Source organism: Pygoscelis adeliae, unplaced genomic scaffold (assembly GCF_000699105.1).
Source record: "Pygoscelis adeliae isolate BGI_AS28 unplaced genomic scaffold, ASM69910v1 Scaffold1, whole genome shotgun sequence".
Taxonomy (NCBI): domain Eukaryota; kingdom Metazoa; phylum Chordata; class Aves; order Sphenisciformes; family Spheniscidae; genus Pygoscelis; species Pygoscelis adeliae.
Window position 1 is genome coordinate 6,101,246 of NW_008824051.1, and position 15,348 is coordinate 6,116,593.

At 37.8% G+C, this 15,348-nt stretch overlaps 1 protein-coding gene across 4 annotated transcripts in view; it reads right to left on the bottom strand.

The window, feature by feature from the left end:
• MARK1 (MAP/microtubule affinity-regulating kinase 1) overlaps positions 1-15,348 on the bottom strand; it is a 37,608-nt gene that overhangs the window by 17,201 nt on the left and 5,059 nt on the right. For all 4 annotated transcript variants that reach the window (XM_009333671.1, XM_009333672.1, XM_009333670.1 and 1 more), the window contains 6 exons: positions 11,671-11,719; positions 10,463-10,528; positions 9,381-9,451; positions 8,333-8,389; positions 4,269-4,505; positions 4,060-4,179 (listed from right to left, as the gene is read on the bottom strand). In XM_009333671.1, the coding sequence (XP_009331946.1) occupies positions 4,060-4,179; positions 4,269-4,505; positions 8,333-8,389; positions 9,381-9,451; positions 10,463-10,528; positions 11,671-11,698 (579 nt within the window). In that variant the 5' untranslated portion in view covers positions 11,699-11,719. The remainder of the gene's footprint in view (positions 1-4,059; positions 4,180-4,268; positions 4,506-8,332; positions 8,390-9,380; positions 9,452-10,462; positions 10,529-11,670; positions 11,720-15,348) is intronic.

Consider the following 15,348-nt stretch of genomic DNA (forward strand, 5'->3'; position numbering starts at 1 on the left):
TCTTTCACATCCTTTTGTTTCCATTAATTCATTCCCCCTTCCTATTTAGCCTTTACAATACAACACCCTCCACCCCCCACCAAAATACCAGAAAAACTACAGAGAGGAAAAACCTGCACTTCCAACGCACAAAAATCTTTCATTTTGTACCCTTCATTTCCACCATCCCTTTATCTCGCCTTGCTGAGTGCCTGACACTTGTGCCCTAATCTTGGTTAAGATCCCTAGATGTTACCACAATACCAACTCCATCACAATAAATAACTCCTTCAAATAATAACAAAAGAAGTGTTTAGAAACTAAGGAATATTTCAGGAGTGTGCCGATGCTTCCTACAATCATTCATTTCAAGATCGTGATGCCGACTGGTCATTTTTTCCTATGGATCTTCTGACTGCACTTGACCTAAATATGTTCACAGTTTGGCTGGAAGGAGAAATGCCTCTTAACTCTCTCTATGCCGTGCAGATATTCACTTTAAAAATTTCTCCTGCGTTCTTTGGAAGATTTCCTTCTGCTGTGGCCTGGATCTTTTATATGCCTGCAAGATTGACCAGCTGGAATCCCTAACCACCACCACAATGTCTCCTTAAGGACATACTCATCTTTTTTAAAACAGCTAAAAACATTTTCCCTCCTACAGCAACAGGCACACATGCCTCTTTAGGGACAGATGCTAATATTGCTCACTAGATTGACAAAGAGTGAAACAAGTGCCAGCAAGTCAAGTTTCCCACAGGCTCCAAATATGCCTCGCAATCACCGAATTAAATTATTTCTCACAAAGAGCAAAAGACTCAATTTTCCATTGATATAACCAAATTCTTTGTATGCAGTGCTGGTGCCAAATTACAGACCCAAATAGCTGTATCCTTACAAGAACAAGACAGAACTTTGTACATGGGCCAGTTCACATTTTGCTGACAATAAGACTTAAAGATTTGTTCAAAGTTCTGCCTCAGAATTGATTTTTTTGGGGGCTTTTGAGGGGTATAAAGGGGAAGGGCTTGTGAACACGTATTGCTATATTGCATTTCTGGCACACAGAGCACGAGTCTATTTGACAATAGACTTTGGTTATGTATTTGTAGCCTTGCAGTAACACAATAGACTCCCCAAAGAGTACTATGCAGTATCTGCAATTACAATTTTTTTAAAGATACCGTTAATTAAATCTAAAGTTTAAGCATGATGAGATGTTTGGATGATAAGAATCACACTGCTCAAACCCTACCTCCCTTTCTTGATCCTTCTTGAATTAGTAAGAAAACCCAGCAATTCCCACTTATAGTTTTTCACGTCTCTTCAGTAGGTGGATCTATAGTTCAATGTAATCTGCTCTAGGTTTCCATCTGTTTAGATATCTAAACTTCTGCTAGCTTCTGTCTTTTAAATACATGATCTTATAGGTGTACTGAGTTATTGCACAACTCTTAGAACAGGCTCTTACAATCAAGCATTTTGAAGTGACACGGATGATCCAATTCCAGGACCAACATTACATCTGTGTAAGTTCAGCTGGGCTTCCAGTCAGCTGACTGAAGAGCAGCCGCCTTGGTCAGGGTACTTGAAGATCTAAACGAAACTGCTTTTCCTCAAGATCGACCCAAACTGAATTTCAACCAACTAGATATTATTGATGAGGTTTCCCTTGATTTTCAGGAAAACTACCTAATAAAAATCTGGCCTGGCTCAAGACCTGTCTGTCTCAAAATTATTTGCTTTATTACTCTTTGTAAGCATAAATCTGCTCTGTGGGAATTTCACATAGGTGTTGCTTTGCAAAGAATTGAAGACTGGGACAGGAGGAAGAATTTGTTGAAATCCTGATAGTTAAGAGAGATCCACATATTTTCTGACAATACATTTTTCCCCATCTCTTCCTGCAAAGATTTAATGTTTTACAACAACGTTCTCTTGCTTCTAAAATATTTTCTCTCTGCTGCAACCATGAAAAAGTCTAGACGAACCATTTTAATAAAAATTTGCCTGGTCCTTACCAGAGGAAGTGCTAAGCCTAACCGTTATGGTGCTGATCCTGTGTCAGTCTCAGCTTTGATGCTTAATGTCACTGACAAACATCCTATTGGATGGTCTGGGAAAAACATGCATGGGAACTGAGCGGGTATATGGCTGGGACTGAGCAAATAATTAATAGACAAAGCACAAACAAAAATCCTCCCCACCTAAGATGACATCGTATCTCCACTTTTAGAAACTTCTAATAAATATATACTTCCATTCTAAATACGTATTTTTAGAAGTGCTCAGACAGCAGAAATAGTAATTTCTTTCCAAACCACGTACCATAGCTTTCTAAATCAACAAACGTGATTTCAGGAACATTCGTTTTAAAAAAGTTTGTGATGTCTCTCTCCCTCAGATTAGCATACTGATCAATGCCTGTTATCATCAGTATTTTGGTACTGGCTCAAGACACCTCCGTCACACATAACATTTACTCGCTCTTTTCCATACAATCTGACAACTAAGCCGTTCCAGCGAGGCTGCTATCCAACACCTCTCTCCAGGGACAGGAAGGAATTTTAGAAGAACTGGATAACACTACAATATCTAGAATGAAAGTGAAATTAGATCTGAAGAGAAACTGCTGAAAATCCAGAGGAAAGTTCAATAAAAGGAAAATATGTTTTCCTAAAACTTAAACACGACACAGGAAAAAAGCGATCTTTCACCATCTTTGAGTGACTATGCTGTTATCACTATGTCCTCTAGACAGTAATAAATACAACATAATTAATGAATATCAGGAAAGTAGAAGCCACCATTCACTATTCTCTTCAGCACAGATTTTATTCAAGTTAAAACTATTTATAACAAGTCACAAACCAGCATGAGCTTGAAATAAGTTGCATGCAGACAGAGCTCAGTAAATGCATGCTTCCTTGGCACAGGTAGCATCCACGCCAGGAAGCATAAGTCATGCCACTACAAATAAAAAGCTGCTTAAATGGGATTTATTCTCTGGAACACTATTTACTGCTGCACAAGTATGCATAGAAAGATGAAACAAAGGTCACTGGTGATTAACTCATGCAAATACTATTTTAAAACCATTCTATTTATCTTCTGCTCTACTTTCATCTCTATGGTAAGTAGATGTTATTTTAAAAAGTCTCCCTTTGTTAAAGAATTCACAAAATAGAACAGAGCAGCATTTAGAGTGAACTCTACACAAAATACTTGCTAAGTATCAGCTCCAGAGTTATCCAGCAAGTACATGCCAATACCGCAAACTTGAACAAAACAGCCCCTTAAAAACACTGAACCTTTTAGACACCTTACAAATTATGCATAGATATTCTCTGCATCCCATGAAGAGAAAGCCTAATTTACTAACCAAAAAAAAAAAAAAGTCATAACTCAGTAGAAATCCTCAAAACACGTTTTAGCTGAGGGACACAGCAAACATTATTATATATGTTAATTTTCCAGCTATTCAGAAACAAAGATACCAGAAGGGGGAGAAGAAAGGACTGAACAGAAATAACGAGCAATTACTAGCTTATCATTCAAAGAGTTCTTAGTGTTTATCTGTATTACGACACTAAAACAAACAAAAACCCCACGTAGTTTTCTATCACAGTTATTCTTCTTGTATCTTTCCTTTTTAAGAAGTCATGCTGGAAATGGTAAGTTAAGTAAAAAAGGCTTACGCTACTGCCTGCTGCTGTTTTTGTTTTTCTGAAAAACTCCAAGCAGAAGACATTTACAGTCTTGTCCTGCTTTCCACACATTTTGAACTAGCTCCATTATCTGACCAAAACAAGTGGGAGCAGTTTGCACTTTGAAATGCTCTTAAACAATAGTCTTTAGTCAGCTACAATTAAAGTTAGACTTTCATTCATTAACACTTTCTATTTTCAAGCTCCACTGTTTCTGGGACATTTCCTATTTTTCCTTTTTTTAACAAGACCTTTGGGCCCTTAAAACAGGAAGAAAGTACCTATCGTGAAAAATAAAGAAGTCTTAAGCAATTATTGCATTTTAGTCTTTCTTAATCTGAAAACCCTTTTTTTCCAAGATGAAATTACTTACTTCCAAGCTGCCTCGTTTTATTGGATTCAGTACTAGTAGCTTCTTAAGTAGATTTTCACAGTCTGTGGACATATAGAACGGAATGCGGTACTTCCCCCTCAGTACTCGCTCCCTCAGTTCCTTTCAAATAAAGTTTTAGAAAGTGAGCTTACTAATGACATAGAAGATTTAAAGAGAGTAAAAGCCAAGCTTTCATATTGTAACTGTACCTTTAGATTCTGACCATCAAATGGCAATGATCCGCTTACTAGTGTGTACAAAATCACACCAAGGCTCCACACATCCACTTCAGGACCATCATATTTCTTTCCTTGGAAAAGTTCAGGAGCAGCATAAGGCGGGCTTCCACAAAACGTGTCCAGTTTATTACCAACTGTAAATTCATTACTAAAACCAAAGTCTGCAATTTTAATGTTCATGTCTGCATCAAGTAGAAGGTTTTCTGCCTAAGAGAAAAATAAAAGAGGAAAAGGACAATTCACCTATCAGAATAAGATCAATATATTACAGTGTATGATTTATCAATAAATGCAAAAATGTTTCTTTTTCTAAAATGGCTCACCATCTGTATCTTCCTTGCAGAACAAAAGAAACTAAACCCCCTGAATACATTACAAAGATTGAAAATCAACTATGTTTACTCAGGAAAATGTAACTGTTAAAAGTAGCTAAACAGACTTGAAAGTCAGCTAGTGAATCAACTATGAAGATTTTCTTTTCTGGAAGAAATAAGTTAGTTCAGCTGTAGACTGAAGTATCCAGATATCTCAGAATAGCAGTTTCAGCTTTTGACAGGTTCATGCCAACTTCTGATGCCAAGGAGCATAAATCTAATCCCAGACATCATCTACCATTGTGGTGGGGTAAATGTTAGAAGGGATTTAATACTTTAAAAGAAGATCTCGTCTGCTTGCAAGATGAAATACTTCAAGCCACGTGCTGTATCTTAGCATTCTGTACCAAAAAATTCTCTCCCCTTTATTATTAGCATTTGCTTTAGCAATAACACCACCAAGGTGTTTAACGCTCAAGTATTACATTGTGCATGAAAAAAATGCATGTATTATACATCTAAGAATATTAATGCCTGTGCAGCAACCACCATGTGAATGCAATGCATCACATATACATAGATGCAAGTATTCAGGAACCTGGAGAATCAGTAAACAGTATCTTATACTTAGTATCACAGGTAGGTCAGAAGATTAAAAGAGCGAGGTTAGAGAAATACTAATACATTACTGGAAAAAAAATAAAGTGCATTTCTCAAAATGCAAGGATGCTGTGCAAGGACTGCAGCAGAGCTGGGCAATATTTACTCATCTAACTGGGTCCCGGCTCCTGATCTGCGTATCAGCAACACAGGAGCAGCACTGAGCAGTGCAGGAATCCTTTTTCAACAGAAGGACAGACATTAGCCAGAGCAGAGGATTCACCTAATTGCCAAACATCAGTTTTATAGCAAACACAGACATCTCTCATCGGATGCTGCGCTCAGAATTGAGCCCAGAAAATAAAAAAGGTCTTAGTTTAGGATCAGAGAAGCAGCAATCAATCTGTTAGTTACTTTGATTAAAAGGGTAAACATGATTTTGTTTGGGTCGGTTCGTCTGTTGGTCATTTTATTTTTAATAATTTCACTTGCACTCAGTGAACAGAACAGGGGACAATTAACTATCAGTATATCAAGCCAATAGCTGCGCAACAGAATTTAGCCTTTACGAGGAGTAAAATACAGCACATTTTTACAAACTAACTATCCTGGAAAATATTTTATTTTCCCAATTCGTGACCTGTAATCTCAGCTGGTTCCAGCTGATGTGCCTGCAGACAGACTCACAGAGATATTTTCCAGATCTGACAGCCTTCTACATTACTGCACAAAGACTTCATTTTCCTTGTGGTGAAAACATTACTGTCAGTGCAGCTGCTCTGCGATTACAATAGTCCTCCTAGTTCAACAGTACTCTGCTACCCAAGTACCCCACACTTTTAGGTTCCTTACTTCAAACAAAAACACCAAAAAACCCCCTTTTTAATATGCCAAATAGAAAGACTATGCTCTTGTTGGTTACATGTTCAGAGAGAAAAGTATTAACAGTCACTGAAAAGGTAAGATAAGTTTTGTGCATCACAGGATGAGCAAAGTTGGAATTGGTTATAGCCCTTTCTACGCAAGCTGTTTATAATCACAGCAAATTAAAAGGAGATAGTTTAAGTACCCACGGGCCTTGCATTCCCTCCTCTTCTGCCAGAATAGCCTGGACAAAATTGCACGTTTTCTTACACGTCTTCCTAGTTTAGTCTGAAGTAACTTACATTTGATGGAGTTTACCCTTTCTGTTATTAAAGCCACAAAGGCTTATCAAAAATCTCCGAAGTCGTGCTAGACCTCTGCCTTGCAGTGCTAACAATGTCAATTGGTCAGCGTGCCGATACCATGGAGAAAGTCAACAGAAGCAGATGTGAATGCAGACACAACTTTAAAGTTGCTTCTTCCTTCTCTGCAGCTCCATGAGAAGAGTTTTAAGTGAGACAGAGATGACACGTAACGTTTGGAAAGAATAGACAAAGTGAGAACACCTCCTCAAAGCCATACGTTTAGCCCTTTTTTCTTTGGGGAATGTATTTTTCATTGGCTAGGCTGTTCTCAATCACACCTAACACTGAACTTTTCAAGTGAGTCTAGCATAACTTCACCCAAGAGAAGAGAGAGAGAGAAAAGCAAACAAAGAAATTATTTTGCAGCCTGCCTGCCTGCCTGGCAAACAGGAAGGAGACCAGCAGCAGAGTACTTGTGACAGATGGTAAAAGGGATTCCGCACAAATGCTGCAAAGCAGTTTTGGATAGTCCTGTGGGCAATGCAGTGAGCTATATGCGTGCTATGGAACTAAGAAATGAATGAGGGGTGGAGGCTGTAACGGGCTCTGGGAGAAACGGCGAGATGCAGGATGCTAAATACCTGCAGGGGTTAATGCAGTAAGGCTCAATAATATAGCTGGGCTGAGCAAACCAGTGCCAGATAAGCACGAGGAGATGGCTGTCTCCCTACTCCCAGCCAAGTATAGGGCCGAGAAAACTAGTGAAAGCAGCTTGTCCAGCCAAGCCAAGGTCCCTAGGTGCAGCCTTCTGGAAAGCTCAACAACAAGTGGCTGCAGTAAGCTCCAGGGAGCTTGACAAAACATTCACGGGCTCCAAACCACCATGCAAGACGGGGAGGGATTTTTCTTTTTAATCAAGATTTCAGTGAGATCCAGCCCTTTCCTTCCTTGCATTCTGACTTCAGAGTGCTGGCCAGGCACCTCCATCATCAGATAACAACGGTCCTGGGGCAGGGAAGACTCAGCAGAAAAGGATGTATTATCCAGCACCATATGCACACGCAGGAGCTGGCAGACCGACAGGTATTAGGGAACAGATTTGTAAGAAAGAGGTTGAGAGCATGCTGCAGTCTATTATGAGAAAGTTAAGACAAAAGATACTGGTGAGAAAAACCTTAGGAATTATTCAACCTCAGCTTTTCACAAGTATTTAGATACATTAGTAAAAAAGAACCTACACCAGTGTTTTCTTTGTAAACGTAAAGACATCAAAGCAAGAGCACAAGCCAGCTTTTAAGCAGGTGAAGATCTTGTGTCCAAGTCCCATGATCTAAACTTGGCACGAGGACAGCTTCAGACTGAAGGCTTAGGTTGCACCTGCAATTGCTGAACTCTTTAACATGGTCTGGTACGTTTATACAGATAGATTATTAGAAAGCATCAAAAAAAGGAAGTTTAACTAATTTCTGTTTACCTTTGATTTATTTTTCTGCCTGAATTAAACACTAGAGTATAAACCAGAAGTTAAAATGGATTAAAAACCTAACATATTTCTTATGAATCACTAAGAAAAGACCATTTTATATATCTTGCAGTATATTTTAACTGAAAATATTCTAATTAAGTGGTGCTGACTGGTATCATTGAACTTCTGCAGCTTCAATGTGTACATATCTGCATGCCAGCAGGTATAATTCTTTGGATAGCATGCCTTTTTCTTAAAGCCAAAACTGGAATAAAAGTAACACATGTTCTATTCTTGTCTCTCCCCTGTTCCAACAGGCAAGCTACATTTTTTTTGTGTTTCAGAAAACTGAGAATAATATACAAGTGATAGTTCCCCTCATTCACATGTTTGAGGCATTCAGAAACAGTGGCAAGGACAAGTATATAGAATGAAATTAAGCCTATACTGTCAGCCAGCAAAATGAAAAAATAAGTAACAGCCTACCTTAAGATCACGATGAACTATGCATTTCTGATGACAGTACTGCACAGCAGATACAATCTGAAACACCAAGATGATCAGTGAAATATTTTATTTCAGTCTCAGTATTACTAAGTTTTCATATACAATTTAGTAATTTTGGCTCCTGATATGATTCAGTAGAACATAAGAAATTAATAAATAAAGCTTTCATTTTAGAAAATATTCATGTAAGTTTCATTAAAGCTCAAATACTAAGAAGTCCCTAAAAGCAGCTCATTTTCTTATTAAGAAAAGTTTAATACATACTCCTCAAGGTAACAGGAGAAACATATATTTTAAATGCAGATCACCCAATAGCAATAACTATAAAGGAAACTATTTCACCCCCCAACCCAATAGCTGGATGTACCATCTCAGATTTTATCTTCTGAAATATTTGCAGCATATCTCTGCAATTCATCCCTAACAATAGTTAATTCAACATTTTCATACACATTTTTTACATATGTGTAACAAAAAACAAGTCTGAAATAGCAAGTTAAAAGCAGTTTCTTTACATGTTAATTATATACCTTAATTCTGAAAAATACCAAATTTTGTTTATCTAATTAAAGCTTTTCACAAAATAATCATTAAAACAGGGTAAGAAAAAGATTAAGATGAGAAAGTTTGTAATAAGAATATAAAAACCTGTTACAGAATACCCTTCATACAAAACAATGTGACATGACACAGCAATACATGCCATCATATCAACATCTCCAGATAGAAAATCTGTTAAGTTCTAAAATATTCAGAAAAGGATTAAAACGTCAAGTGAGTCACAATTAAAAAAAACGTGACTCTTAGGAACATCCACTAAAAACGAACGTAAAACAGTCTTACTATTTTTAGATAATACGTAGGAAGCAGATATTTTTCTCTTCAGGGATTTTTTCCATTCCAGCTTTAATAAACATTATCACAACAACGAATATTTTTTTAAAGAAAAAGAAGCATGCTCACACTCATGTCTATCTGAAAACACCATAAACAGAAACAAAAGAAAGAGTGAATGTTAATTTCATACCTGCCTGAATTTTGCACGAGCCTCTTTCTCTTTCATTCTTCCATGCGCAACTAGGTAGTCAAACACTTCTCCTGGCCATGACAAGGACAAAACATCAGTCCTATTGCCCAGGTTTTATTTTTTTGACTGTCATGCACAATCAAATCATGCTTGAAAACACCCCCCACCCCTTCTTGAAGGGAAAGGAAATAGAAGCAGTCAGGAAAAATTCCTTTTTACTGTTTGCATTGGATTTCACTTTTCAGACATGTAATAGTCAAGAAATATAAAAGTGAAACTCTTCATAGTAAGGCTTCTTCAATTTTTAAAATAAATTTATTTTAAAAACACTGTGAAACAAAAATAAGATTGACTTTAATCATGAAAAACATTCACAATGCATAGAAGACACACTGGGAAACAAGCGCCTAATTTCTTATGTACCAGATTTGTTTTGCACATCTCTAGCAGCTTCACTTAACAGTATCTTATTACTTCTGTTTTTTCCGTCTTGTTCTCTTTCTGATAAAGCTGCTCAAATGCCTTTCAGATCCTCACCTTTGCACTGTCTGACGAGCAGCCTTTCCTAGCCGGTCACTAGCCCTGTGCTGGATTCCCTTCCCACATTCAAACATTTCTCATTCAAATGCTAAGCAGCTTCTCAAGCAGGCACCCACTATCCCTCATGCTCTTTATGATCCTGCTGGTCCCCTTTCCCGCGTTCCTTCTTCTCATCCCCTAGACCTGCCTCTCCAAGTGCTTTGGCACACATTTTCAAGATAAAATGAGGCACCAGTGCTTGCCTAAATATAGCAGATAAATACTGAGTCAAGCTTTTGCCAGAATCCGCACCAGATTATCTCCTGATATTCCAGCAGAAACCTCAGAATGGTAACTACCCTTAAGCACAAATCTAATAGGTTCCTTTACAGAACGTGGTGCAAGCAAGAAAGTCTGCCTTGGGAGGTCTGCTAGGACTGTTGTGAAGGCCAGATTGGAATAACCCATTAACCATAAAATCCTTAAATCGTTCCTAGGCATGCAGCCGGCATGGCTTTCTGTATTTCAGTTTATCCTCAAAGCAGAATTAAGAATCCACTTACCCCCACTGGCATATTCCATTACCAAATACAATGTCTTTTCAGTTTCAATAACTTCAAATAATTTTACTGCAAGAAAAATGAATGAGAGAGATATTGCAGCAGGGAGCAAAAGCACAGCACAAACAAAAAATTACACTCATGAAGTGAGTATAATTTATGGCCAGTGATAACAGTAAACCATACAAAAACTTTATATCCTTTAGGTTAGCATTCTTTTGAGGGTAAAAAAGCAAAATTAATTTCTAAATCATGTTTGATAATAAAGCATATTAATTCATTATTTTCTCAGAAGTTTATGCACACTGTACAAACGAGTTCATGCTGAAATTAGTGTTTAAATTGACACAGATGTCTTTAAGATCATACAAACCTTCCCTATTTCGGTAGTAAACTGCTCCCAGTTAGAAATCTGAGATTCTGACCAACTAAAAACCGAGCGGACACTAGAAACGTTAAGTCTGGAAGACTTTCCTCAGGTTGTAATAGTAACCACTCATTTAAAACAAACGCACCCCCACCGCCACCCCCAAGAAAACAAAAAACAGCAGAAGCTAAGAATGTTGGAAAAGCAACAAACAATTCAAGGGATGAGAAGGGAGTGCCTAGCATGTAATAACTTGTACGCCTCGTCCATACCTTGTATGCAACAAGCCCTCTGGCCAATTCAGGACCATTAACTGTCTCTGGAACAAGACTGTCCAGCCCTCCTCAGCCAGAAGAATTGTCATCACAAAGTAGGGCCCTAAAGCTGTGGGGTAGGTGAAAGAACTAAAGCAGAAAGGGAAAATTACATACTTTAGAATTCTAATTTTCTGGAAATATCCATCAGCGGGAGTCTTTCCTAGACTGAACTAATAGAGTTTTGCTACCTTCACCTAAGAAACTTGTGCTTTTTGGCCTCAAGAGTAATTTCAATGGACAGAGGGGAGTTGGGGCCCTCAACAAACCAGAGTGCTCAGCATCTCCTACTTTGTGTTAAGGCTTTCCTGGACTGAGCAGTTTATCTCCTCAGAGCAAAATTCTTGTTTCAAGCAGAGTCAATAAAGGAGGGGACACAATGAAGCATTTACTGAATGCTCGCTGTCTTATTATCTCAAAAAAGTTTAACTACCAAAAGCATAGCTGTAAAGTACATTCAAATAAAGCCAAAAAAAGTAAAATGTAAACAGTATAATAATAAAAAGTTTGCAGAAATGCAGGGCTCCTACCAATATTGGGATGATTCAGTATCTTCATTATTCGTACTTCTCGAAACAACTGTCAAGGAAGTAAGACAATTTCCTTAAAGTGTGATTATTAGGGAAAAGTTATTCAAGATATGCAATTTTAGATGGCAAAAAGGAACAGCATAAGCCACAGAAAATATCGTTAGCGTAAAATATAGATAAATATAGTGCGGTGAATGCCAGAAAACAATCTATGTCTTATACATTATATAACAATAACCTCTACCAGCTACATATCAAAAACAGACTAAATTTTTAAGCTTTATACAAAGAGACACAGATAAGTTTTATAGCCCTTTCTGGAGTTTCACATTGACCAAAACCAACAGATTATTCACACAGGATTTTTATTTGTTTGCTCTGATTTCTTTGGTGACTGGCAAGCTCAGCTAACTACCCTGAATACATATGTAACTGTGGGTGCAAATACAAGGTGTAGTACTACAAAAAAGTCGAACACACAAACATTAAAATGCAATTAGATACCAGGAATCCTGACGTCCCCCAGTCCTGCCGCTCCACAGAGGTGAAGCAGGCGAATTCACTTTTCTCACATATACCAAATCTTACACTGGGTCACAAACAGCAATGTCCCGCCCCCCCCCGCAAGTCCTGAAGGTTTATGATTGATGGAAGTCTGGTTTATGATCCTGAGTCACATAATTAAAAACAATTGGACAAACTTATAGCCCTAAGTATATAACACTTCAGACAATGGTGGTTTTACTTTTTTTTTTTTTAAACCAGAAACAAGAGGTCTTCACTTTTAAATTTCCAGCATTCATGGGTTTATTCATTAAATAAGAGGTGGAGCAAGACTAACCTAGGGGCTCAAAGGGAAGAAGGCAAACGAAAGGAAACCAAAATGACTACATAGTTCTGTCACTCTATACTTGAGGCTGTCAATAGAGGTCAGTTTGCACTGTTTTACTTCAAGTGAACAGCATATCCCCACTGTCAAACCTATTTACTGTGCTGCGCGCTCTTTAGTCCCGTATTGGACTGAAGTGGGATGCTGAAATGAAGGAAGAAAAGCTCACTGGCTTCAGCGTAATGCTTAGTGATTTTGGAAACATCTTAGCACTACAGCCCTCCTTACAGAGAAACGTGGCTCAACGCAGAAGTGCCTTGTTGCTGTTTTGCTTGTCTGATGTCTCAGAGGACATCTCTCCCTCCATTTTCAAAATTAGTCCCATTTATTCAGATGCTACCTTTGCAAAAGGGTACAATGATGCAAGCCAGAGACCGAACACCTCCTCAAACAGTAGCACTTCAGTTTCTATTTTATGATGGCTGAAGCTACAAGTTAAGAGAAATTAAAATTCTTTTGCTTAAACATCACTGATGTTATTTTACTCCAATTGTGCAACTTAGTCATAACATTTCTAAAATTCTGCATTTATTCTACAAGTTAAGACTACAGAACAACATCTTTTTGAAATTTAGCTTTTGATGAAGTAATATTATTGCAGTTCTATATTCACATTATTTAAGTATTTCAAGCTAGTTACTACCCACTTGCCTTATATTTGCCGTTAAAACAATTTCAGAAGAAAGCAAAGACTATAAAAGCATTTCTCTGAGAAAACATGAACAGTATGATCCAGTTTGCTTGTGTTCAAAATGTAACACATGGGTATGTAATACTATGCACTAGAATTAACTTCAGCAAATATTCTTGTTTCCTCATAAAGCCACTTATTCCCATGAAAAAACTATCATACTAGGCTGTTCTTTGTGCATTTTTTTGTTTTTCTAAGTATTTGAATTTGTTCACAAGAAAAAGTTTCTCAGCTAAATCAATATCAATTGGTCAGAAGCTAACACATCTAAATCAATAGATGGTACAGCTTCAGAAGAGCTTCTAAGCAGGTATGTGGAAAACTGCAATTCCTGCCCGACGATTGGAAAGGTATTTCATAACTTAACAGTATTAATGCTGGTATAAAAGTTACAGCAATGAATGCATATCTTCATAAGCAGGATGAAAATATTAGACTTTACAAATAAAATAATTTCAAATCTAGAAAAAAGATCATTAAGAAACAATTTTACATGTAATGTGAAGCACATAGTAATTGCAAAAAAAAAAGGTGCATTATTCTATTCGATATTCTCACAGAATTTAGAAGTTTACTAATTGGTTTAAGATTCAAATTGATTTCACAGTGACATGAAATTTTGTTCCACATAATATGTAATTTTTTTCTTCCATAAAAGAGCCTATCAGGAAACGGACATAAAAGTCTGTTTTCCTCAAGACAGAACATTACTGACCTCTAGCCTGATGCAGATACTTTGTTATGTGAAAGAAACATTTACTTGCTCTGGTTCTGAATAGAAGACCTCACCAAGACCCAAAGTATGGGATTAGGTTTGTTTATTCTATACAAACGCCAATAAATTTTTTACGACATCTTGTATTATAGATCCTCTTGAATAGACGTTTTTCAGAAGACTGAAGCATATGTTCTCATACAAAAGCAGGTACACAGCCCTGGTAGTCACCATGAGTAACTCAAGAGGAAGTAGTCACCCTCAACCTTTTGAAAGGAAGCAGCTATTCTAAGGCAAATTCTAAATGAACTCAAAGTCACAAGGTGAATCTGGGTATTTTCTTGCTGGTTAGTGGCTCTGAGGTGGTCTTCCTGTTTGTTTGGGGATTTTGACTCAAAGGCATTTTTAATGTTGGTTGAAATGCGTTTGCATGCTTAGAGCAAGAACTGGGCAAGGCTGAAGCAGCTGAAGTTATCTTAGGCGATGCTCATCCACACAAATCATGTCAAGCATAAGCTGAATGGAAACTGGCTATTTTATTTTACAGACGGGATGGTGTCAGCCTCCCTACAAACATATGAAAGCAGGGAGAGAGAAGTCAGCAGAGTAAGAATTGAAAGAATAGTTGAAGTCTTGGAATCTACCTGTAGGTACCTGCTGACTAAATGGCTTGCTCTGAGAAAAGGTCAAAAAACCCTAAGTGGTTGTACTCCCTAAAAAACTCCTCTCCCAGCTGCCTGCCCATTACTGAAACTACAGCACACAAGGTTGCCTTCTTCATGGGGAGATGCCCGTTCCTCTGAGAGTTCATGTTTTGCAGTTGTTACCGGTTTCTGACAAGTTTCCAGCAGTTGTTTACCTGGGAACCGACATTTTCAGACCTTTTCTGAAGTAACTCAGGTATAGGCATCTTGCAAATTAGGCAGATGTAACTTACGTATTCCATAATACTGCTATGTAACTAAAGTCAAGCAGCTTTGCTAAAGCTGCTTGGCGTGACAGATACCTTCCAACCTGGGAAGGCTGGAAGAAAGCAATTGTTTGAAAGGCTGGAAGAACTGAAATAATGGAACAGCACTGTGTAGAGACCAAACACAGCCATGCTACACCTTGTGTAATTCCTAGCCCATATGGTCCAAGGGGATGTGCACGGGTCTTATTTGGCCCAGTATAAACGCACATTTATACAAATTAAGAAAATGCCAACATTCACTCCTCCAATTTTCTCTAATGAGAGAAACAATCTAGAAGATCTCTGAACAATGGATAACACTTGAATAAAAAAAAAAGGCGTTAACAGTATTCAAGTATTAGGGTACATTATTTTACATTGTAACTCTGCATTCTGTGGAGCACTACTTTGGGATAAATCTGCCCCCCCCC